The sequence below is a fragment of the Sinocyclocheilus grahami genome, unplaced genomic scaffold (genome assembly GCF_001515645.1).
Source record: "Sinocyclocheilus grahami isolate Dianchi unplaced genomic scaffold, SAMN03320097.WGS_v1.1 scaffold5.1, whole genome shotgun sequence".
Classification (NCBI taxonomy): Eukaryota; Metazoa; Chordata; class Actinopteri; order Cypriniformes; family Cyprinidae; genus Sinocyclocheilus; species Sinocyclocheilus grahami.
In genome coordinates this window covers 5,963,468-5,990,483 of record NW_015505184.1, presented here as the reverse complement: position 1 = coordinate 5,990,483, position 27,016 = coordinate 5,963,468, and the positions used below count along the sequence as shown (strand labels likewise).

Sequence of the window (27,016 nt, the reverse complement as noted above, 5' to 3'; positions counted from 1 at the left end):
GTCGTAATGCACTACACTGTTGTATGGTGCGTGAAAGACGCATGCGCACTCTCATGTAAACAAGCACGGATGAGAAGCGCATGGCGGAACAGTGAAGGAGACACGCTGAATGAAAGCGCACATTCACTCTCTGACAGCAGATGGCGCTAAACTGCAGAAATGCAGCAGTTACCCCGGTAACCCCGGAAATAAAGCAGCTGCACTACTTTCTAAAAACGTATTTAAAGGGGTCCTATTATACTCTTTTACTATTATGCACTTTTACAATTTACAATCTTGAATTTGTTTTGGGGGTGTACTAGAACATGTTCTCATGCTTGGTGGTTTGAAAAATGCATTATTTTTTACATAATTTACATTATTACAATACCTTTCTCCCCATCCTGGCACAAACGGCTCGATTAGTTCCAGGTTTGATGAAGGCCCGCCTTCCGAAAACGAAATGTGATGTGATTGGTTAGCTGTCCCAGTGCGTTGTGATTGGCGAACAGCTTAGATGGTGTTTCAGTACTGCCCCGCCCCTTGCCAAAGCAGCAAGTTCCATCTGCTCCGGTTCAGTTAAGGATGCCATATCAATTTGAGCCGGATTCAGACCCCGAGAATATTGAACAAGAGGATCGCGCACAACCTTTGCACGCACAGATATGGCAAGACATATTAGAGCTGTAACGTTATTGTTGTAGTTTTTTTTTTGGCTAAATCACGTTTTAGATAGGATGTCAACAACCGCTTAAAAATAACTGCATTTACTATGTACAGATAAGTGCACATTAGAGGTCTACACGGAGGACCCGAGGACCCGGGATCCGTACGGGTTCGGGGCTACATTTTAAATGGTCAGCCGGGTCCGGGTCGGGTCCCAATCTATTACTTCGGGTCCCGGGTCTGTTTAACATTGTGTGTAATACAATTCGATCGCACTCGGAGAACACCCGGCCGTTATTAGAGTCAGTCAGCGCTGTGCGTGTGTTGTTTTGTAACTTTCAACTTGTAAAATTAGGATGAGAAAAGTGTGAGTCGGTAATTTGAAATAAGGTGGAGAAAAAAACAAAAACACCACGAGCGACGTCATCAGAAGCAGGGTGGGCGGAGTTAATGCACACGCACGTGATAATGGAGACCTTCATGAGTGATGCGAGTTATTTTTTAATAATATTATGAATGAACCGTTTTCTTTTTTGCTCAGACTCGGCTCAGAGAGCACAGAGATGATAGCAAATAAGCAGCCACGGCGCCAGAATTTTTTCTCTACCGGTGCTAAGGGGGGACTAGACCAATATGTGGGGGTGCTAAGAAAATAAATGATATTGATGATGTCAGAGTAAACCAGGGCTATTCAAAATTCTGGCGGGGCTATAGCCCCCCCTAGCCCCGGTGTAGTGCCGTAACTGCAAATAAGTAAAGCTAACGTCAGCAGCCATGGAACTTTCTTGGCAAGGAGGATTGTGTGCATCACAGTCAGGCACAAGGGAGAAGGCTTCTTACATTAGGTAAGACAAAAAGTTAAATTTTCGCAACTTGTTTATCGACTTGTTAATAGCAATTTGCTGTGGAATATGTGCCGATCGGGTCCAGTCGGGTCTGTGTCTTCCCGGCCGGGTTCGGGTCCATCTTTCAAATAATTGACGGTCAGCGTCGGTTCCGGGTAGTACATTTTTGACATTTCTGGGTTCTGCACGGGCCCGGGTCCAACTTTCAAAATAATAGACGGGTCCGGTCGGTTCAGTGTAGCACATTTACGGGTCTCTTTCGAAAAACGAATTTTTGGACCCGTGTAGACCTCTAGTGCATATGTATTATTTTTATTGTTATTTAATTCTAACATTATAACATGAACTGCAGTGAAACTGTTATACAGTTGAATTTATTTATACCATAGTCCAGTGTTTCCCCAGGCGGCATATATATGCAAACTCATTCTCTGCCAGCAGGAGGCGCTGTTTGAGTGGTAGAGATCAAGGTTTCCCCGGTAACGGCTGTTCACAAAGCAGCGCTTTGCTCCAAAAAACACATCAGACATTACATGCAAGATTAAATGAAAATGACATCCAATTTTCTGAAGACAGTCGGTTTCCTTCAGAAATACAGTGATATAAAAACACCCGCATTCAATGTATGGGAATGTGTAATAACTTTCGAAAACTTGAGGCTACAGCAGCACTTCTTCTTCTTCGTCTTGTCTGATGCACTCAACCAAGTGTTCTAACCACGACCTCCCCTCCCCAGCCCCCAACCACTTGAATTTCCGTTTGAATGATATTCTAATGGGCCGAATAAGAAACGCTGTAGTCCAAACGAGCCGTTGGTTGTAACTCTTGGAAAGGGATTTTTTAAAAACGAAATATCTCCCTTTGGAGTGGACTTTGAGATTTGTAAGTTTGAAGATCTTTTTTATGCCCAAACATACACACTGACTAAAATTCAAAAAGTGAAAAAGCATAATAGGACCCCTTTAAATGGTTTAAACCATATTAGATACAAATCTATGGTTTAAACAGCCATTCAGATTTTTGTATTCTCAGTGGTGTTCATCACAGCACCAAATACTTAAATCATTCAACTTCATAGGCTATTATTTTCAAACTTTTTAAAAAATATTTTATCAGGACTACAACATGCCCTAGATGTTGTTTGAAAATGTTCTGATTCTTTATTGTTTGGTCACACTTTAGGCTACATTAAGTCTCTATTAATTAACATGAGTTAATTCATTAATTAACAAACTGCCAATGAAAAATTCTTCTAAACATTCATTAATCTTAGGTAGTTTCAATATTTAATAACACGTTGTTAAAATCAAAAGGTGCAACTGTGTTATTTAAAGAACTAACAGTTGTATTTTTTTTTAACAAAGATTAAAGTCTGTATGAAATCAAAATTGTGCAAGTTAATCCGTGCAAGTTAATCCGCTGAAAAAAATTGTTTGTCTTGGTAATCTTTAATCAAAATCTGAACATTTGCTTCTGCTCTGGAATGGCAGTCCTTCTCTGATGATGTCAGTTTGACGGCTTGGGCAGAATATCCTTAAATAATAGTAGTATTAAATATGAATAATACTATAATAATGTTAATGTTAATATAATATAAAAAGTTTTAATTAAGAAAAAATATAGACAGAAAAAATAGAACTGAATTTCTCACTCTTTCTTAGTGTACATTTATTGATTGGATGATTTCTTCGCTTTACAGGGTTGAGAAAACAAGGTGAAAAAAGCAAAATCAAGGAGTTGTCTACTCTACATCTGAATTGATCTGACAGGCATCTGACAAACATGGTCACTGATATCTGAATTAATTACAATAATTTGCAGAATTTTTGCAGAAAAGGTTTGGTACAATTAGGCCTAAACATACTGAGACCAAATTCAGTCAAATGCTCTTAAATGTAGTGTAGTGAACAGAGCTTGCATTTTATACACCAGATACACAGATTTTGAAAAGCCCCTGAGAACGAGAATAACTGAGAAATTCAAATTAGATCAACATGCAAAACTCATTCTTTTTATAATCATAATGTCAAACCCATCAAATCATACTCTATGGTTCAATGCTCTCAAATGAATAGATAGTTGAACTGGTAGAAGGTTTCATTAGCTGACAAACAAAAAGACACACAAAAGATATAATTATCTAAAGCATCTGAATGTACAAAGTGTCTGAAAATGTAGAGAACCTCACAATCTCGAACAACATTCATCTTTTTGATTCTCCTCGCTGCACAAATTGGATTCTACATGGCTTTTCAAAATTACATCCACACACTCTAGACTGATCAATAAATACCTGCATAAAATGTTCAGTGTTTTCTATCCATATGACTGCGCACACCCACACGCACTCGTACACATTTACAAGTACATACATCATTACACAAAAACAAAAGAAAGAAAAATGTGTTTCAACAAATATAAAGACCAGTTCATTTACAATGTTTCAATTGGTTTTAAATCCAAAGACTCACAGCTTTCAAAATGTATGAAAACTAGCAAACATTTTGCCACTGAGAGGACTTCAAATTCATTGAATCTCAAATGCAGTTTTGTGTGGGCTTCAGGGGTTATTCAAGTCACTTAATTGCAACAACTAATGTAAAACTGTACAATTTTTGTTTTGTTTTGTTTTAGGGAAGATTGATATCCCTTCTACATAAACCAGTATAAGGGATACATTTTAGATTCCTTTTTAGAACCGATATCTACCGGATAAAAAGAAAAAAAAAAGTGTTGAATTTTTAGTGTGATCACCAGTGTTGAAATCAAAATGAATCCTAGGGGGAAAACCAAGAAGGCAAATCACACTTTAAAGATACATCAAATGTACTCTGAATCACACTGACATTAAATACATAATGCGTGACTCTCAGAAGCACTCTTCTCTCTGATGCACAGGCCTTATAATATAATACTTCACACTCTACGCCACCAGAAGGCGCTGTTTCAAGCTTCCCAGCCACTTGTACATGTCTTCTGCAACATTTGTCAATGAGGCTCAAAGCTGGAGGATAATATACAAAGAATGGGCAAATATTGCCGATAAACTGATTGGCCGACGATCACCCAAAATAAAAATTACAGAGCTAAACAGCAATTCTATCCAAAATGTATTAAGCCAATCTTGAAAATGAAAATGAGTCAGGCACTTAAGCTCTTCAAATCCATAAGACAAAAAAAGAAACCAAACAACTCCATACAGATACTAAAAACATACAGAAACTGACTTAAGAATAATACAATTTAATGCTGATATATAAATCTTCTGTTCATCATACAAATGCTTCTAATTTATTGATATAAAGGCTTTATATGATTCATTAAAAATCATATAAATAGGATTAAAATTGCTACTGTCCAGTTATGTGTTGATCCAGATCTTTAGAAAAAAGCATTAAGGCATCAGAAGGATCACTGTGCTTCAAAATCTGTGCTGCGATCGGTCATGCACACTGTATAAGACAAATATCGGCAGAAGCCAGGCTTTGCAACTCCTAGTGTTTGTGGAAGCTTGATAAACTATGGCACAAAATCAACAGTGAATTTTCACTTCACTGATTGGGTGTCTCCGTCATTTCCTGAGCTGCTGTACAGCTATGGACACTGATTTTTGCAAGTTCTGGATCACAGCCTGATGTTTGATGGTCCTCCTGTTCAGCCCCATCCGGCTGAGGTTCTTCAGCAGAATTCATCTCCATGGATGAATCTTCAGGATGCTGATTTTCCTCCACATGTCCTTCACTCTCTTCTTCTTGAGGTGCTCCTGCTTTCTCACATTCATTCTCACTCTGGATTGGAGCTGTTGCTTCACTTTGACTTGCAGATGAACACCTAACCTCTTTTCCCTCCAGCATTTCACCATTATCTCTTGCTCCATCCATTTCTTCATTTATTTCTGCCTCATCTGTGGGTTTCTGGTGGACGCGTTGATGCCTCACCAGACTGTGCTTCAGGGTGAAGGTGCGGTGACAGGTTTGGCACTTATAAGGCCGCTCACCTACAACAACAAGGGTCATGTTAGATGCATCAACTCTTATATTTTAATTGTGTTAAAGGGATAGTTCACCCAAAAATGAAAATTCTGTCATTAATTACTCACCCTCATGTCGTTCCAAACCCGTAAGAGCTCCTTTTATCTTCGGAACACAAATGAAGATATTTTTGATGAATTTCGAGAGTTCTCTGACGCTCCCATAGACAGCAATGCAATTACCACGATCAAGGTTCAGAAACGTAGCAAGGACATTGTTAAAATAATCCATGTGACATCAGTGGTTCAACCATAATTTTACGAAGGTACGAGAATACTTTTTGTGCATAAAGAAAATAAAAACGACTTTATTCAACTATTTGTCTCCTCTGCATCACCCTGGTGCCATTTTGGAGTATCCACTGAACGTAAACAACGTATGCTGTTCTGTGTCAGCTGCACCAAGCAGATACGTTTTCTACATTGTTTACACTTTGATCTGAACGAACACAACGTATCGGCATGGCGCAGCTGACACAGAACAGCATACGTTGTTTATATATGTGATACTCTCCAAAATGGCACCAGGGTGACGCAGAGGAGACAAATTGTTGAATAAATTCGTAATTTTTTTTCTTTGCGCACAAAAAGTATTCTCGTAGCTTCGTTAAAATTACGGTTGAACCACTGATGTCACATCATTGCATTCTGTTTTTATTCACAATTTGTACAGTGTCCCAACTTTTTTGGAAACGGGTTTGTAAATTGAGGATAGTAAATAATACCAGTAAAATGCTCCAGATCTTACCAGTATGTGAGCGCATGTGTCTGGTCAAGTCTTGCAGGCTCCAGAAGCGTTTGCTGCACACAGCACAGATCTTCTTCCTCTTGTCGGTTTTGCCTCCAGCAGGGTCGCCCTCCTCTTCCAAAGCCCTGAGCTCTAAGGAAGCAGCCTCTTCTTCATCATCACTCATCTCTTCCCTCTCCTTCTCCTCCTCATCAGCACCACTTTCCACACAGCTGCTGTTCTCGTCCTTTTCATCATCTTCTAACTTTGCCTCCAGCTCCAGCTCCAGCTCCTTTCTGGGCGCTGTGACTGGGTTTTGAGGAGCAGGTTGGCGTCTTCCCTTTTTGCCTCCATCCTCTGGCTGGACCTCCTGAATGTGAGTTTTCTGGTGTCGGCTGAGGGTGGCTGCATGGCGAAAGGTCTTCTTGCAGGATGCACAGGTGTGTGGGAACTCATCTGGTGGAGAAACCGGTTCAGCAGTTGATTTAGGCTGGCGCTGCTCTGTTCCAGAAAGCTTGAAGTCTACAAGCTTGTTGGCGAGATTCATATCAAGACTATTATTGCTTTGAGAGTCATCATTATTTTCTACTCCCTCAGGGCTTCCCTCTGCTAGCTGTGTTTGGTTTGGGTCTGAGATGCTGTCTGTTTGTTCAGCGGCTGATTGTTCTGTTTGTTCTGGTGCTTGTTCTGGAGATGAAGCTTTCTCCTCTTGTTTGGGGTTGACAGAGCTCAGATCCACAATATCTCTGGTTACAGGAGGTTCAGTGTCAGATACACTCTCTACAAAGACAAGAAAAGCTTGTTAAGCACTATATACATCGCACTGCTTTGCATACACAAGTTCACAATGATGTAGTAATATTCAATTATATTATAATATTGCAATATGAAAAGTCTTGTTGCTACACAGAAAACACACTAAATTACAATACATCATGAAAGAACCATCAACCCTTCATCTCAAAATTTAAATCAGCACATTTCTGGACAAAAAATGTTATCTGATCTTACTTCATACAATATATATGCAAGACCATTAGTGCTAAATATTCATATATACCGTAATATAATGTTACTGACCAATAGTACTAGTACTTCCTTGGGATCCTTCGTCAGCCTTAGGTTTGGGTTCAGATCCACTGTTTTGAAGAGTCCGATTAGATATTCCATGTTTGCGGAGCAGATGGCGCTCACAGTTTGACTTTGTGGAGAAGAATGACTCACACTGAGGACAAGGATATGGCTTCTGACCTGTGAAATCAATGCACAAAACTGTAACACTCTGAAGAGAGAAACAAAACTTTATTGACTCAAATACATTGGATAAAATACAAAAATTTATATATAATATAATAAATTCAAAAGTTTGGGGTCGGTAAGATTATTTTTTTGTTTTTGAAAGATATTTCTAATGCTCACTATGGCTGCATTCATTCGATTAAAAACACAGTGAAAACAGTAATACTGTGAAATATTATTACAATTTAAAATATATGTTTTCTATTTGAATATATTTTAAAATGTAATTTATTTCCGTGAAGACTGAATTTTTTAGCAGCCATTACTCCAGTCTTCAGTGTCACATCATCTGATTTCACATAATCACATCACATACTGATTTGTTGCACGATAAATATTTCTTATTATATTCAATGTTGAAAACAGTTGTGCTGCTTAATATTTTTGTGGAAGCTATAATGCATTTTTTTAGGATTCTCTGAAAAATACAGAAAGTTCAAATGAACAGAATTTAATAAAAAAAACAGAAATCTTTTGTAACATTTAAAGGTGGGGTATGTATTTTTTCAAAAACGCTTTAGAAAACGGAGTCGAGACAAGTACCAAAACAAACTTGTAGCCAATCAGCAGTAAGGGGCGTGTCTACTCATGATGTGGAGGAGAGCGCTCAGTGCACAGGACAGACATTAGCCAAGCCGAGGGACGACAGAAAGATAGAGATGGCGGATAAAAAAACAAAAGAGGAAAACGTTTGCGGAACAAAAGAAGGCTTACGATAAGGCAAGAAGTAGGACCCGTGTAAATATCGGATCAGCTTTCGAGCGCTGGAGAGAACTCAAGGAGCAGGAAGGCCTGTTTCTTTTCGATAGGTGAGTAACATTGGTTTTGCTTTGTTTCACAGAACTAATATATGCTGTTTAAAAATATATGCACGTTAAAACAAACAGTGCTACCAAAACACATTTGACCTGTATTACCATAGTAACACACATTGCTTTCACTTATTGATGACATCATACCCTCAGCCGGCTGGCACAGTAGATTCCGTCATAATCGTTGCCTGGTTTGCATACGCATGTGTGGGGCAGAGCTATCAAAATAGGGGCGAGACCCTTTTGGGGGTAGGGGCGTGTTTGATTTGGTGATTTGAAATATCAACACTGGCTACCAGAAATCACTTACCCCACCTTTAAAATGTTTTTACTGTCACTGTTGATCAATTTAATGCATCCTTGCTGACTAAAAGTATTCATTCCCCCCCCCCAAAAAAAAACTCGTGAAAAAGTAGTAAAAAAAAAAAAAAAAAAAAAAAAAAGAAAAAAAAAAAAAAAAAAAAAGTAGTGTAAATAATTATAGACAGTGATTGAATTTCAAAGCTAATCAACACATCCAACTTTAGCATGTTTGTTCACTCTGTCTGCACTGCTGTGAGAATTAGTCAAGATCTATTTAATGGTTGTAGAACGATTCCAGCTAAATGGCTGACAAATTAAATACTGTACAACATTTAACAAATTCTGTAAACTCCACTTTCCTAAGAATGGTATGTAGCTCATTGTATTGTATGATAGAGTAAATAAAAAAGTAAATAAAGTGCTTTATGGCATAATTTATGAATTGTAAACAGTGTCTCACCAGAGTTGCCAAGTCTGCGTATTATATGCGACTTTGGGCTTCCTTTTTTGTAAAGTTGCGTGAAAAAATCCCGGGTCGCGAGTTGCGTTTTTTTGGGCTTATTTAAAAAATATGGTTGCTTGTTAGGAAAACCTGACAAGCAACTTGGTTTCTTTATTTATGTTCGCCATATTCTCCGGTGCATTGAATGATTTGCTCGCAGTTAATAGCCAACCAGTGCAATAATATAAGTGCTGCAGTGTAATTTGTCAAATATTCCGCCCCCTCCTTACGTGCCTTCTTTTTGAATGTGATTTTTCTTCAATGAAGGATTGAAAAAAAAAAAAAGTTAATAAAGAAGGCGCATGACGCTGTAATTCAAGTGATGATAGTAGGCTAGTAGACGTAGAGGAGTGGGATGACTTTTTTCCTTTATAATGTAGCCAAATTTTTTATTTTTACAAAGTTTTTGTAATGTATTAATTATCACGGGCTGTAATAAAAAAACAACAAGTAGGCCTATACTAATGCTAAGAGTATATTTGGTTCGAATAGCCAATATTTTAGTAGGCTATAAATATGTGGCTATGTTACAGATCCCCTTTGAAGCTGTGTTTTTCTCCTTTTCCATCTCGCCAATCCTATTCTACTCACAGATGATTGGAGATGAGTTTTGTTCCTGCTTTGTTGTTGATTGATTGATTTTTTGTAAAATAACTTATGTTTTTGATTTTCAGATAAAAGTGTAGTTTCAGTTTAATATGTTGTAGGCTCATTTATTGGTAATAAATAATTGATAATAAATAATATTGAACATAATAAATTATCAAAAAATATTGGGCTTGTTTTTAAAGCTGCGGTTGCTTATTTGTCTCGCGAGAGTTGGCAACAGTGTGTCTCACCTGTGTGTGTTAGCATATGCCTTTGCAATGAGCTGGCCCAAGGGAATAGACGTGGACAGTATGGGCAGGTCATTTTCTGCACTGAATTGGAATAAGCGTTCTTCTTTCCTTTGTTCTGTGAAGGTTTCTTTGGCTTATCCTTTCGTCCCTCTTTTGCCTCCTCATTGACAGACTGCTTCTCTTTCTCTTCCTTCATTGGCTCCATCTGACTAGGTTGTAAGTAGGGGCTGAATTTATTTGAGTCTGTGGTAGCTAGCATTTTCTCCACACTGGGAAACTCTCCACTTGACTCCAAGTCAATGCCACAACCTGCTGGCGTTCTCGGATCACAGATCTCTTCCTGAAACGGTCTCTTCTTGCCTCTCTTCTTTGAGTTACCAGAAGAGCCATTTTGAATGGAATCCAGTTTGGTAGTGCCCTTCTTCTCACTTAGTGTATTAAAATCCATTGCACTAACACTGTGTTTGCCATCTATTCCTGTTTCGATCAACACTGGAGTAGCCGACACAGACGAGATGATCTGAGCAATGGAGGCCAGCGGTGGCATTTCAGTACTGGAAACAGAAGATGGTTTTGGTAGCAATGGCTTCAAGCGAGTAAAAGGCTTAGTAAGGTCACTGGATAGAGCAGAGGCCAGGCTAGAAATGGAGACTGGGAGAGCTGCGAGAAGTCCAGGGGTCGTTTCCAGGGTCTGTTCTTTCTTGATGTCTTGTTGATTCAGGGACACGCTCTGAGGTTGTTCTTTTGTCATTCTCTTCTTCTCAGGATCCTTAGGTATTGAGAGATCAATGGGCTCCATAGAGCAGTCGTTAAACAGAGGAGATGTTGTTACTTCAAGTTTAACATTTGAAGCAATCGTTTTTTGAGATTTGCTAGAGAAATCCAAAGGCTGGTCATGGTCCTCAACAGGTCCAGCGTAGGGACCTACATTCTGAGGAACGGTGCTTTTAACCAGCCCATTTGAGGTTGGAGGGTTGGCTTGAGCGGTGGTGTCTCCTCCAACAGGTACAAGACTTTTGATGTGTTCTTCAATTTCCCGCTCTGGAACATCTGGGTGGTGCTTCAGCAAATGGTGAATGCAGTTCCTTTTAGCGAGAAACGCCACCCCACATTGCTTACACTCAAATGGCTTCCGCTGACATCCATTGTGTGTTCGCAGGTGAATCTGAAGTGCTCTGTAGTTTTTAAGGTCATCCCCACAAAATCGGCAAGATGTGTTACTGGCACCAGCTGTATCAAGGAGGTCTAGTGTGGAGCCTCCGATTACACCACTTACACTAGAGGAAGTGGTTACATATTCAATGTTTTTCTCGATGTCTTTACGTGTGTTCTTCATGTGTTTCTTGCGCAAATGACGCTCACAGTTAGCCTTTACAGTGAAAGGGTAGTGACAGAGGCGGCAGACATATGGCCGCTCGCCGCTGTGCGTTCTAAAATGTCGAATCAGCGTTGCTTTGTCAGGAGCGGAGTAGCTACAAATGGTGCACTGGTAAGGTGACGCTCCCAGATGGTGACGCATATGAGCCTGGAGGCCGCCTAAGAAGGAAAAAACTTCCTTGCAGAACCGACAAGGGTACTCGGTCTTGGCCATCTTCTTGCCTCTTGATTCCTTCTCCTTGCCATCAAACTCTTCTTGCTTTCCAGTTTCATACGAGATAATCATGTTTCCTATGACATCTGGCCCCAGTTGAGTAGGCTCCCAGTTGGTAGGAGAGGACGAGGTTGAGGATGAAGAGGAGGCTGGTGATTGTCTGGCAGTTCTCACTTGTTGACCTGTTTGGGGTGGAAGGCTAGGACTGATGTTGCCCGATGAGGCCTGTTGGGCGTTCATGACAGGAGGAGGGGGCGTGGAGGCACCCATACTGGATCGAGGAGTGATTAAGGGCTTTTGCTTCAGAGAAGCAATCTGTTTGGGGTCCACCTGTAGAGGACTGCTCAGACCTTTGGCAAGCATAGACAAAGACATCTGAGGTGGCACAGAGGCTGTGAGCTTAAGGATTTTTTCAATGTCTGCCAGCTCCACCGCAGCTTGACCACTTATTGGGACAAACATACCACTACTGACATGGAGCGGCTGTAGCGACAGGAGGCCAAGGGCGGCGTTCTTGTTCATGGCTTGAAGAGAGACGGGTTCCAAAATTGAGACGCCGAGATTGTTGCTGTTTTCGTGAGGTAGATTAGTTGAAGGTGGCTCAATGCGAATGAACCGAATGCTGTCTAAAATTTCCTGCTGAATTTGCTCTTCTGATTTCTCTGGTTTGACCAAGGAGGAGTGTTGGAGACCCAGGCACTCCAAGAAACCGTTTTTTCCATCTGAAATGGTACTATCAACATGTGGTACTAGTTCATTGACCTCCTTGGAATCCGTGGAATGGGAGTTAACTTTGGGTGCATCCATAACACCATCTGCGTTATGTTCCTGAGGTTCAGTGCTGGTGTCTGCGCTACTTTTGTGTGAGGATTTGTGGAGATCCAGAGACTGCTGAAGAGGGAAGGCCTTGTTGCAGACTTCACAAACAAATTTATGGAACTTGCTAGAGCATCTGCGCAAATTAGTCTCACACCAGACCTGAATAAATAAAACAAATTATCTTCTGTCATCATCAAAAAAGAAATAAAGTAATTCTATCTCATCTAATGTATTTCTAATGTAAGTCTTTACCTGTGCAATTTGGGGAAATTTTTGACAACTGAAGTCAATGAAAGCCAAGTCACCAAACCCCAGAGGGATGGAAGGGTTATTCTGAATAAAGGGTTGTCCAGAGGGGTCAGTAGGGAGCTGCTTATGAATGGCGGTGTTATGACGCAGAAGACCCCGGTGTGTGCGAAAGGTAATGCAACAAATATTGCACCTAGGATTAGAGAAAACAGTCAGAAACAGTATATATATATATTAGATATTTATACAGGAATACAATGTCCGGAGCCTACCCGAGTGTAGTGTCAGGATGTGTCTCCATGTGTGTTTCCAGATCATATTTACAGTTGAATGTCTTAAAGCAGATGGGGCAGTGAAGGATCTCTTCTTCACTCTTAACAGAATCATCCTCTCCCGACTTTTGCACCAACATCACCTAAAACAAGACGATTTGTTTTCATATAAAGTCAGAGGTACGGGCATAATAAATTCCAAAAGTCATTTACACTATTTGACTGTTTTTACTGACACAGACATAAAGAAGGGTGGAAATGTACCTTTTTAACTGGCGGCTCCTCAGCCTGCTCCACTTCATCCTCTACACTGGGCTTCTTCTTAGTAGGGAGTCGTCGGCGCTTTAGTAGGGAAGAACTAGGGGTAGGAACAGTGTTTGCATCCTTTTCATGAATTTTCATGTGCCTGCAGAAATACATAACTAAACTCAGACCAAGTTCTGTCTATTGACATCCATCATAAAAATAAGAAAAATTAAAATGCTTAACATGCATAGGCACTCCTTACTGATATATTTGCATTTAATGTATTTTAGCCTACATTTGAGGTGTCCAAAAATAAAATAAAATATATTTTGCATTGTGACAATTCTTCAGAACACTTAATATGAATTAACCTCAATTCTCATTATTGAAATGCAATGTCTCATTTTCATAATTGTAAATGTATTGTATAGATCAATATACAATTTTAAATAAAAAATTAATTAACTGTTTTAATTTAATTGTAAAAATGACAATAATGAGGGTTCATTTAAATCTTTAGCCTCATCCATGTAAAACATTCTCTGTGATGTGATGGCACCGGGGCCACAGGAATACTTCAATAATTAAAGCATGCAAAATACAGAGAGGAGTGACCAGGTGGTGGGAAATGCAATTATATGGCCAGCAGAGGTCAGAGGTAATGTGTGGAGGCAAAGTGCTGGGAGTCGCATTACGACATGCTGGAACGTGCGCACCTCTCACCCTCCTACACTTACACAGAAATAAACCCACCTTTCAGGTTCAACCAGATACAAGGCCCCTGATGCTTATGTGCAGTTGTGTTTCATAGAAAACGGTTGACCAAATAGGTCTATAGAGCATATGTATGGTGTGCACGTTTTCAAATTAAATGTGTATTGCATTGTGGTGTAGAGTTAATGGTCTGCACTTTGTATGTAACTGGAAAGGGAGGATAAATGTCAGCAGACCCAGTGGTAAGAATCTTGTTTTACATTCTGCAGCCAAAGATATTAATAGCAGAGAGGCAAAGTGATGGTCACCCACATGTGGACCCAGCCCTGACAGCCTGAATCCTGTTCCATCTCATGTCTCTGGCCACAGCAAAAAACCATGTTGATACCTTACAGACTGAAACAGTATCAGCATAATTATGTTATCACGCAACCATAATTACAGTTATTGCAATTTCTTGTCACATGGCACTTAATCACATTGTGGTTTTGTGTTTGAAGTTACTAGTTGATGCACTGAGTAAATGTTTCCTTCTGCAGTGCCTCATCAATATTGCCAGAGGGCAGTGTGGGGAAAAACAGCTCAGCTGCATGATTTAACATACCAAGAAAAGCTGTTTTTGTTATGTAATATATGAAACGATACGGTTAAAAATGACCCAAAAAATCCATAATGTGCCATCCAAAAAATATTTTCAGCACCCCTCTCCCTGCCCCCTGCCTTTTTTCCCTCTCTCACTCACACAAACTTCTTCCACCCCCATCTGGAATGCCTGCATGTCTCAACTGCACAAGGAAGCCCTCTATGCACATCCCATCAACACAAACAAAAAGAGTCACACATCAAACCCTCCTCCACCACAAAGACACATGAAAAGAAAGCATGGACACAGAACCATCTTTCCAAATATAGGTGACATGAAAGAAAGAAGCCAGCACAGCCATCAATATCAGTCAGCCTTGAGATTTAGGCCTCTCACATCACATGCAGACATTCCTTCATCCCTCCCGACCCTCCCTCCGTACCCTCCTCCTCCTCCACCACAAACCTACAACTACTTTATTAATGCAGCATGCAACCTGTGCACACACATTTGGTTACAATTATTTCTTTAGGTCACCAATGATGCAGTTTAACACATTTGAAACCTAAAAGTGGTATGGATATAATGCTTGGAAGTATTTAGATTTTTTCCTGCATCAAACATTTTTCGTCAGTCGAACGCCTTGGACCTAAACCATTTATTTGATGTATTCCCCTTAAGATTTTAAGTTAATATTCCAATAATTTAGTTTTTCTCAATCGATTTTTCTCAGTCTCCAAACTCAGATCACTGTTCTCAAAACAGTTAACACAGTGATCTGAATACTTTGTAATTGTCCAGAGCAGATTGTACGTTTTCATTCATTTTATACAAATTACAAATCATGCAATAGTTTGTGTTAAAGTTTTCACAATAGTTAATGCAACCAACCAATAGTTTAAAATATCTGAAAAAATGTTTTACACAAATCACAAACATTTATGTACTATTTGTCCAAACACAACAAACAAAACTCTGTAATTTGTCAATCGATCAAATGAACATATTTTCGATTGGCCCTAAACTGATAACTATTCGGTTAATCATACACTCAACACAGGAAATGCAGTTTTCCTAATCGTTTACACATTTATCACAATTGCTTTAGAGAAATAATAAAAGGGAAAGTATACAAAGAGCAAGAATGAAAATGCAAAATAATAATAATATTAATAAAATATAAATTTAATACCTTTTAAGACCTTTTTTAAGACTCTTTCCATACATTTTAAGACCTCATCGCCAGTCCAAATTTTAACCGGTTACATCGGCAACACTTTAACCTACATTTACTATATATTGATTGTAAGATAGCACAACTAAACAGACTTACTTTGTGATAACTCCTTATCAATACAACATAATTCAGAAGGGGGGGACGAGGCACAAGAGAATTAATTGAGTGACTAACCAATGCAACCCAAGAAACAAAAATTAGACCAATAAACAAAACAACTGACAAAACTTATTGAGGAGGGAAAATAAAACTCTCCGAGCTAACGGGGCAATGAGTTCACACAGTATATTCAAAAGACGTATTTGTAACATCAACTCTTATAACTGTCTGCAAACCATAGCTCTTTTGTGGAACACTTCTCATGACAAACATCAGACTGATCAGACAGTTTACCTGTGATTACGGAGTGCTTGATTTGATGCAGACTTGACAGAGTGTCAGTACTGCACCTGATCAAGTCTGAAGTATCATGGAAGGTAAAATAATGATCACAACTATTACATCATTTTAATTGTGCATCCCAAGCCCATGCCAGTAATGAAAAAACAGCCCAAAGTAGCGCAATTACCATGTCCCAAATATAAAAATGTAATTTCCATCCCTAAAATACATATTTTACAGCCACTGTTATGCACATTTATCATAAACACAGCTCAAATGCTTCCTACTAGTGTGGCCCAAAACATTTAGCACAGTTTTATTACAGGTAGAATGCAAAATGTTTCAGTACAAGCATTTCAACCAAATATAATTTATGCAATATTTTAAACCTTTAACCCACTGCGGAAGAAGAAGAGTGGAACAGGCAGAAAAAGGTGAGCAGAGAGGGAGATGTGAGAAATGAGGAGAGGAAAAGGAAAGGGAGAAGAGATGAGTAGAGAGGAGCGCATTGGTGTAGTGGAAAGAGCATGAGGAGAAACTGTAAGAAGACATGGACAGAGAGGAAGTGGACAACAGGGTGGAAGGAGAGGTAGAAGGTGCAGATGAATTTCAAATGAAATCAGAATTACCCTAATTGACCATGTAAAAAAATCATGGCCTCTCCCTTAGAGAAGCTGGGGGGGGGGCATCCTATGATGCAAGCACAGCAAATATGTTGTGTAGATTAAAATGCAATCTATCCAGATCTATCCACCACTGTGCTGTAAAAGACTGATCTGTAGTTTTCAGAAAAGTTTGTTTGCAGTTCTTGCTGCTAAAGGTGGCACAAACAGATTTTAAGTTTAAAGGGGCAGTTAGTTTTTTCTCATAGTTGATAGCAGGTGTTGGATAACAATTTTTATTTCATTTAGATATCCACAATCTATATAAAGCTAAACTCCCTGTTGAATAATTGCAATAAACATGTATTTTCATTAGCATATTTGTGCATCTACAATTGAATGTGTTTTATAATCAGTAGAGAACACACCTATAGATTTGATGTTAATATTTACATTTAGTAATTGCATTACTAGAAAAAATTGCAGTGCTTCATTTTGCAGTAAAGTTGAACTGTTTGGTTAAGATAATTTTGCGTTTGGATGGCTGTGTTAAATGTTTTGAGAACAAGTACATTGCATTGAAGAAAAGTGTCAAATCGATTGAGAAAAACTGTAACAATGCATTTGCATGTTAAAGCTTCTCTGATGTCAGACAATGATCACATGGCATGCATGCAAACAGAATATTTCATCTTTTTTAGAGTGTTATATTTTGATATTTTTATTTTACAGTTATTTATTTACATTTTGATACATTAATTATTAGCTTCTCATCAACTCGTAAACCCTTTCTCTTCTGTTTAAAGAAATGTAATGTGTTCAGTACAAATTAAGCTCTATAAACAGCATCTATGACAATGTTGATTACCACAGTTTACCTTTTGACTTGTCAAAGGTAAGAGCAAAAATGGTATTTACAGTAAGTAACGCCACTTACAATGAAAGTAATGCCAGACCGTTAAGATACACACTAAAATACACTTAAAAATACATTAAACAAAGTACGGAGTGTTTTGAAGTACAGCCAAAGACAAACACGTTTCGACATAAGACTAGTGGAAATCAAGTTGCTTACTGACCTTGTAAAGTTTGATTATGAGTAAAGTTATATCCAATAGACAATGATCAAAATACCAGAAAAGCACTATTTAAATAGAGTATAAACAAGTGTCTTCACTTCAAAAAGGATGATTTAGACAATGCTACAGCTTAAATTATAAACATTATATAATTATATTTCCTAAATGCTCTTTAACAAAAATAAAAGCTTCACATTTTGGATTTTAAACCCTGCGTAATGCTTATTTCCAATAGAGGTGTGTTACTGTAACCAATATTTTTGATTTGAACAAAAACTTAGTGATGAATCAAAATGATTTTCTTTGGTACTGAACATTATTCCACATATTCTGTTGATAAGAGTTTCACTTTTAGCGATATATTAATGAAAACCTCCATGCAGCTAAACAGGAAATAGGATACTCTATTGTGTATCATTGTGCGCCAGTGAAAAGGCTAGTCTACACTTACATAAAAGTTAAACATCTACCATTTTAAAAACACTGTCTGACCATTTACCTGTGCATGTTTCCATTGGTAGTGAAAGTCTGATTACATATCACACACTTGTGTGGCCTCTCTCCACTGTGAACCAGCATGTGGCGGTCCAGAGAACTGGCTGAGCTCAAAGCCTTCCCACAGATACTGCAGGAGTGGTCAGTTCCCCCACTATCTGTGTTATGCTGGAGGAAAAAACGAGGCACAGATGTGAACATACTGATATACAGTCTATATAACATGTTCAGTTTTAGTAAAATTCTGATTTTAAGACAAACTGTTGTGGTTCAGTAAACAGGTGTACATGTAGGGATGTTCTGGTGTGTTTGTGTAAGAGAGAGTGTGCACCTGTCTGATATGCATGGTGAGCTGGTGCTGTGTCATGCAGTTTTTGTTACACAGGGGGCAAATGAAGCTTGAGCGTTCGTCTTTGACTTCCTGTAGCAGACAAAAAGACAAAACACATTTTAGTTACAATGTACTAAATTACATAGTTATTTAGTTGAATGTCTGTTGCATAATCCAACGTTTTTCTCTGGGCAAAATAATTAAATACTTGCCAAAACAAAATAAAATCTGTACAAAATATAGTTTGCCAGACGGCATAGTACGGCCATATGCAAACGTGATGCTGACGCATCCAACGAGTGAAATGCCCGCTCTCAGCCGTAAATTCATCATAGGTAAGTCGATATACAAAATATATTCCACTTAAATCATTAACAGATTAACAAAACGAAATAAAAATTTTTTTGCTGAGTTTTGGATAGTAGTTGTAACGTGCTCCGAATTTCACGGAAAAAAACGAGACGGCAAAAAGCAGTTTTCTTTATTTTACAAAAGCTTTACATTTTTGAATGATGTTTTGCTTCTATCTGTATGACAAACCAGCATTGGTATGACCATAAATTACGGAGTAACAGTTGGGAAAACAATGCAGTGATCGCGTCGGTGCCTCACATGCACATATAACAAATTTTTGCTAATTTGACATCGCAGCCTGTTCATTATCCAAATAAAATACAGTTAAAGAAACATAAAAAGTTACACTGCTCAATTGAAATAGTCTGTAGTACAGTCTGTGCCATTCAGTGTGACCAGCGCCTCACTGCTGATATAGCCTATATGTGAAGGATGATGTTTTACGTCGTTAATACGAGTGAAGAACAAAGCCTATAGTTTACATAATACATAATAGGTTAGCATCCAGATACTTTGCGAATATGGAAACATTTGGATTCATGCAGAATGAGAGAGGTAGGCTTCAGTTTCGTTTTTAAATTAATTCGTTTTGGCTTGATGCTTATATTTAGCCTAAATACAACTTTAGAGGATTTGTTGTGGATAGAAGGGAACTAAAATAGCCTAATTGTGTTTGTAATTTTGCTTTTATTTACCATTATTTTAGCCTACATTATTTCTGAATGTAATAATAAAATGCAACGTACAGCCTACTAATTTAGCGCTTATAGGAGTAGCATTTTTTTTTTATCCATGCAGAAACATTTTTAAATACCTTGAAAAAAAATCTTTAATGTTTTTATTGCGTTGACAGTTTTTTCTTTTGTTTAATACATTTGGTCTTTGGTAAATCTAGAAAAGATGATGCTGTATTGGCTATGACTAAGAGAGATCATTCAAGACTTTTCATGATTTTTCTTTTTGAGTAAATTAAACGCTGTACTTTATTATTTTTATTATTGGCAAAGAAAAAGTTTAAAAAATAACATTATTAACTGGTATGTTTTCTACTCAAACCGGTTTCACAGAGGAACGCAGGAACAGAAACATTCAAATACTGATTCTGCTCGGAGTGAACCAATCTTTTTTTTCCTTCTTCTTTTTTTTAAGCCCTGCTTTATGCAATTGACCAATAGCGATATCGGTATTGGCCAATAGGTTTTTTTTTGTTAAAATCGGTATTGGTATCAGCATCGGCCAAAAAAAATCCTATCAGTGCATCCCTAAGTTTTATATACATTTCTGACTAGATTTCAAAAACATTGCAGCTTTTTAACAGTGCAATCATACCTAAGGTGTACCATTTAACCATTTCTTTTAAAAAATATAAATATGTTTTTGTAATACATTCAGCATAACAAAATGTTTGTAAATCATACTGTGCCTATATATAGTTAGTAACTAAACTAACTATATATTTTGAACTATTACACCTTATGAGAGTCATAGACCCTGAAAACACATTATGTAATTATGTATTAATCAAACAAAAATACGGCTCCTCAACACATGTGGCTCCCCATGACTCCGAAACCCCAGTGAGTCGTTTATTTGTCCCCCAGTGAGAGATAAACACAACAGGTAAAACAGATGCAAGATGTGGCCTGCCTGATGAAGATAGTATGTGTCAGAGCAGCAGGAGCGGTTGTGCGCTCTCGTCACATGGAGCAACAAGTGGCCTCTCCATCTGTTTCTCCAGACAACAACAGCACTGGCTGAGGATGAGCATCACTAATTCAATGGGTAAGACCTTCTGCAGGCGAGCAGTGGTGCAGAGTCACTCTCAGCGTATGGAAATACAGTTAGGGCTGTGAGATGGGATACCAGAGGGGGCTGGGGGACTGAAACACCTGTTTTCTCCACAGAGAAGTGTTTCAGTAAAATCCCACACTTTAATTGAAGGCATAAGGCAAGCATCGGCTCTCACAAAGGGGGGATTGAGAAAGCGCAAGGACCATTTGTTGCCACTCATTTAGCTGAGTTTATGTAACTGCCAGTACGAGGGAGACGAGACGGACCACTTGTAGAAAAACAGGAGAATTCGTATGACTAAATATGGCATTTATAGAAATTAAAAGTGTCACCTTATGAGTAAATGAGCCAATCGCATGTTTGCTTACTCTAGAATGTGGGCCAGCCTTTTGTAGCATCACTTGAGCTAAAGAGGCAACATTTTGCATTTTATTTCTAATGTGAAATATGTTATTGAAGATTAACCTTGGGCTTAAGAGATTTGGGCTGCATCAAAAATTGCATACTTCCCAACTATACAGTAGGCAAAAATTAGCAGGTGAAAAAGTAGTATAGTATGTCTGAATTAACAGTATTCATAAAATAGTAGGCAAAAAGTACTATTTCTGGTGAATTAGTATTTTTTTATCAGGCTCCAATGTTTATGTTCAGTTATTTCACTTTAATGGCAATGAAAAAAAACCTATTCATTGCCATTAAAGTGAAATTACTGAACCTACACACAAGAGGCTGATAAAAATTTTCATTTTAGAAGAAAATTTCAAACGTCACTTAGAGGCTTTTGCATCTGAACCCTTCATATATATAATAGTGCTGTCAAATGATTAATCGCATCCAAAATAAAAGTTTTTGTTAACATAATATATGTTTGTGTATATTCATTACGTATATATAAAAGCACACACATACAGTAAATATTTTGAAAATATTTACATGTATATTTATATTATATGGGCATGTCACCATATTCTAATTTGTTGAGATGGTGAATTGGTGGGTTTTTGTTAAATGTGAGCCAAAATCATCACAATTAAAAGAACCAAAGACTTAAACTACTTCAGTCTGTGTGCATTGAATTTATTTAATACACGAGTTTCACAATTTGAGTTGAATTACTGAAATAAATGAACTTTTCCACGACATTCTAATTTATTGAGATGCACCTGTATATTATGTGAGCAAAAACGTTTACTTTGGATGCGATTAATCGCAATTAATCGTTTGACAGCACTAATATGCAACAACTGCTGCTATACCTGATTTCTTCTCCCAGTACGATTGACAGAAGGGGATTTGGTTGAATTTCTGGGAGATATTTTGGTGGGCTCAGAATCAACTCCATTGATCTGGCCCACATTCATCACAGTGTTCATCATGGAGTTGATAGAGGACAGCTCCTCCTCTGTTCTAACTCCACCTTCATCATCATCTCCATGTTCTGGTTTGTCCGTTCCATCACAGTCTGCTTCTATAAATCAGATAAGAGTGAGTAAATAATGACAGAATCTTTATTTTTTGGATATATTGTCTCTCTTAGAGCCACTGTGGCATCTTACCTTCAACTGGTTCTGGTATATGTGTGGAGGACTGATTGTTCATAGCCTCTTCTGACAAATGAGACTGTTCATTCACATCAGCAGCCCCAACAGCACTGCTGACAGTCTTCTCAGGGGAGGCACTTTCCATTTCTAAGAACAGAGAATATCTGTTACTCACACAGAACTCAATATGACATAAATTTTAAAAGATACACCCATTAATAAATTACTTTTCTCATATGCAAAGGAGGCCATGTGGAAATCATCTTATCATTGCCTAAATGGTTACAGTTAATCTCTGCAGGAGCTGTAGTGCGTTTTACAGGAGCAACTTTATCAGTCAACTTCCTCTTTTAGCACATGTGCTTCTTAATAGTTTTCTTACATTCAAATAGACAAAACGAATAAAAACAACAACAACTCTATATTATGAATAATTTAAAAGGACTATGCTAAGACTGCAAAAGGCCCTGATATTAAAGCAAATTTTTATTTAGGTTTGTAAATGCATGATGGAAATAAGTCTCTTTCAATGGCTGACCAAAAAGACTAAAAGAAAGTTTTTGAGAAGGCTCTGTTGAGATTTGGATGTGATTTGGATGTGACATTTTTATATGTATGTATACTACTCTTCGAAAGTTTGTGGTCGATAAGATTTTTTGTTTTTGAAAGAAGTTTCATGAAGGCTGGATTAATTTGATAAAAAATACAGTAAAAACAGTAATATTACAATTTGAAATAACCCTTTTCTATTTTAATATATTTTTAAAGTGTAATTTAATCCTGAGATGGCAAAGCTGAATTTGACTCCAGTCTTCAGTGTCTGAGAGGCCATTTTGAAGGCTCAGGAAACCTTTGCAGGTGTTTTGTGTTGATTAGCTGATTGGCATGTCACCATATTCTAATTTGTTGAGATGGTGAATTGGTGGGTTTTTGTTAAATGTGAGCCAAAATCATCACAATTAAAAGAACCAAAGACTTAAACTACTTCAGTCTGTGTGCATTGAATTTATTTAATACACGAGTTTCACAATTTGAGTTGAATTACTGAAATAAATGAACTTTTCCACGACATTCTAATTTATTGAGATGCACCTGTATATTATGTGAGCAAAAACGTTTACTTTGGATGCGATTAATCGCAATTAATCGTTTGACAGCACTAATATGCAACAACTGCTGCTATACCTGATTTCTTCTCCCAGTACGATTGACAGAAGGGGATTTGGTTGAATTTCTGGGAGATATTTTGGTGGGCTCAGAATCAACTCCATTGATCTGGCCCACATTCATCACAGTGTTCATCATGGAGTTGATAGAGGACAGCTCCTCCTCTGTTCTAACTCCACCTTCATCATCATCTCCATGTTCTGGTTTGTCCGTTCCATCACAGTCTGCTTCTATAAATCAGATAAGAGTGAGTAAATAATGACAGAATCTTTATTTTTTGGATATATTGTCTCTCTTAGAGCCACTGTGGCATCTTACCTTCAACTGGTTCTGGTATATGTGTGGAGGACTGATTGTTCATAGCCTCTTCTGACAAATGAGACTGTTCATTCACATCAGCAGCCCCAACAGCACTGCTGACAGTCTTCTCAGGGGAGGCACTTTCCATTTCTAAGAACAGAGAATATCTGTTACTCACACAGAACTCAATATGACATAAATTTTAAAAGATACACCCATTAATAAATTACTTTTCTCATATGCAAAGGAGGCCATGTGGAAATCATCTTATCATTGCCTAAATGGTTACAGTTAATCTCTGCAGGAGCTGTAGTGCGTTTTACAGGAGCAACTTTATCAGTCAACTTCCTCTTTTAGCACATGTGCTTCTTAATAGTTTTCTTACATTCAAATAGACAAAACGAATAAAAACAACAACAACTCTATATTATGAATAATTTAAAAGGACTATGCTAAGACTGCAAAAGGCCCTGATATTAAAGCAAATTTTTATTTAGGTTTGTAAATGCATGATGGAAATAAGTCTCTTTCAATGGCTGACCAAAAAGACTAAAAGAAAGTTTTTGAGAAGGCTCTGTTGAGATTTGGATGTGATTTGGATGTGACATTTTTATATGTATGTATACTACTCTTCGAAAGTTTGTGGTCGATAAGATTTTTTGTTTTTGAAAGAAGTTTCATGAAGGCTGGATTAATTTGATAAAAAATACAGTAAAAACAGTAATATTACAATTTGAAATAACCCTTTTCTATTTTAATATATTTTTAAAGTGTAATTTAATCCTGAGATGGCAAAGCTGAATTTGACTCCAGTCTTCAGTGTCACATGATCCTTCAGAAATAATTATATTATGCTAATTTCCTGCTCAAGAAACATTTCTTATTATTACCAATATTACCAGTATAATATTGAAACCATAATACTTTAAGGATCCTTTTATTAATGAAAAGTTCAAAAGAACAGTATTCAGTGCAAAGCTGAATTTGACTCCAGTCTTCAGTGTCACATGATCCTTCAGAAATAATTATATTATGCTAATTTCCTGCTCAAGAAACATTTCTTATTATTACCAATATTACCAGTATAATATTGAAACCATAATACTTTAAGGATCCTTTTATTAATGAAAAGTTCAAAAGAACAGTATTCAGTTCAAACAGAAATCTTTTGTAACATTATAAATGCCTTTACTTTCACTTTTGATAAATTAATGCATCCAATTAATGCAAATAATGACACCAAACATTTAAATAGCAGTGTACATATTGGATTTAAAAAGCGACATTCTTCCCACAAACATCTCAATTTGAACTGAGCTCTATGTATTGTGCTGTCTAAAAGTCAAGATAGGAAAAGAACTGGCTGTGGACTGTTTGAGGCAGCTGTGGGAGTGTGATACTTCAGCGAGAGAGGCCCATCCCAGTGAGGGGGGTGGTGCAGGGTGAGGAGACGACGGAGAGAAAGATGAACGACACATACGTGAGAGCGAAGGAGGAAAACACAGAGAGAAAAGTGCAATGTGAGAAAAGTGTAGAGCGAGGACTGGAAAAGAGAGTCGAGAGACTGGGTGCATGTTCACATGGGAGAAACATAGAAATGTCTTTCTGCTGTGAAGAGAAGAACAGTAGGGGGTTGGGTTGAGAGGCAAAGCAGGAAGTGGCTGTGAGAGCAGTGGAGGGTAGACGGTTCTCTGCTGTACTCTCTCTTGCTCTAAGCATGTGGCCCTGTAGCAGGGTGTGATCGCCTCTGCTGGAGGGGGAGGGTAGGAAATCCCCCTCCCAGCTCCCACCATCCCAAACTCTGCTCATGTACTTCAACTGGTTGGAAAAGTGAGGACGGAGGAGTCTGATTATCCTCCAATTCTATAAGGATTCAGCTTTGAGGAAACGAGATGCACATATTCTGCAGTGTAATGCACCTTTTACACTGACGAGATTTTACACCTCAGTTCACCAGGTTGCTAGTAAGCATTGCTATGCAACATATCAAAATTAAAATGAACGATTAACTCATGTCGAATTACTTCAAATTCTGACCACAACTCAAATAGATCAGTGAAATCTCTATAGTTTTGCTTCTCATTTGCATTAAGCTAGACCTTTCTCAACTCAGAACACGTCCAAATTGCATCACCAATGGCCGCTGTTGCTTATGTCGATAGAAACCATCCACTTTCACTGAAAACAAATGACATCTGGTCAATGTGTTGCTGCAGATCGCTATCATTACCAGGCCCTCAAAGCCTGATACCGAAAAAGTTTCACTTAAAGCCAATGATGTGCATCTTTGTGCTAATTTATTTATTTAAAAATGCACTGAGATCATTTCAATGCTTGTGTGCTGAATTAATGCATTCATTTCTTTCAAAAGAAAAAAAACTGATTCATTAGCTGCGTTTCCGTTACCCTTCAAATTGCGCAGATTGAAATTGCAAATTGAAAATACACCTAATGGAAACACAACAATTTCGCAAAAACTCCTACATATTGCAAAAAAAGTTTTTACGCATGCATGAGGTGGTTTTTCAGGCAATTTGAAAAAGGAATATAATCGCAAAGCTGCAATGGAAACGTTTTTTTCCCCCGCATTTACAGGTCACCTGGCATACGTAAAAATCGCACGATCATTCTTTAATTTACTATAACCTCCAAGAAACACACCATATGTGGCCACTCTCAAGTATAAGGGGCTTTCCTTGCCATTAATGCTTGGATAGATAACCCCTTATTTACACTGCACATGTCTGCGGCGCATTATGGCTCCAACACAGCCAACAGAGCTGATCGCGGCAACTCTTGTCAATGCTTGTGATTATACCAGCTGCGCCGCGGTACGTAACCATCGCAGAAGTGGCTCTCCGCTCTGCTTTGCTAAAGATACACGCAGACATCTCCTTCAATTAAAAATAATGGCTAGTGCGGTGGCTACGATATACGTAAACCTACCAACATCTGTCACCATGACTTATCGCAAGAGGAAAAAATTACGTTTTAGTCGCATAACATTGGTTAATGGAAATGCCACCATTTTGCGATAGATTTATCGATATTTATATAAAATATTGCAAAAGTTTTGAGCAAATCTGTAATGGAAACGCACCTATTGAGTATTTTTAAGAAGAATACGAATAAAAAGGATAAATGATCATTTAGTGAGTGAAGTGACATGTGGCCAATTATGGTGACCCATACTCGGAATTAGTGCTCTGCATTTAACCCATCCAAAGTGCACACACACAGCAGTGAACACACACACACACAC

The 27,016-nt window shown here is 38.0% G+C and overlaps 1 protein-coding gene across 2 annotated transcripts in view; it reads right to left on the bottom strand.

Moving 5' to 3' along the window:
• Positions 1 to 3,161: 3,161 nt before the first annotated feature.
• The window catches only part of LOC107585347 (ras-responsive element-binding protein 1), a 46,035-nt gene continuing 22,180 nt past the window's right edge, over positions 3,162 to 27,016 (bottom strand). Inside the window, exons 3-13 of one of the 2 annotated variants that reach the window (XM_016272353.1) lie at positions 23,773 to 23,904; positions 23,473 to 23,684; positions 18,602 to 18,691; positions 18,275 to 18,438; positions 13,198 to 13,339; positions 12,934 to 13,076; positions 12,665 to 12,854; positions 10,003 to 12,571; positions 7,328 to 7,498; positions 6,269 to 7,027; positions 3,162 to 5,487 (exon numbers count right to left, since the gene is read on the bottom strand). In XM_016272353.1, coding sequence (XP_016127839.1) covers positions 5,042 to 5,487; positions 6,269 to 7,027; positions 7,328 to 7,498; positions 10,003 to 12,571; positions 12,665 to 12,854; positions 12,934 to 13,076; positions 13,198 to 13,339; positions 18,275 to 18,438; positions 18,602 to 18,691; positions 23,473 to 23,684; positions 23,773 to 23,904 — 5,018 coding nt within the window. In that variant the 3' untranslated portion in view covers positions 3,162 to 5,041. Of the gene's footprint in view, positions 5,488 to 6,268; positions 7,028 to 7,327; positions 7,499 to 10,002; positions 12,572 to 12,664; positions 12,855 to 12,933; positions 13,077 to 13,197; positions 13,340 to 18,274; positions 18,439 to 18,601; positions 18,692 to 22,002; positions 22,215 to 22,302; positions 22,433 to 23,472; positions 23,685 to 23,772; positions 23,905 to 27,016 lie in introns of those variants that run through there. The other variant, XM_016272360.1, reaches the window with a different exon arrangement.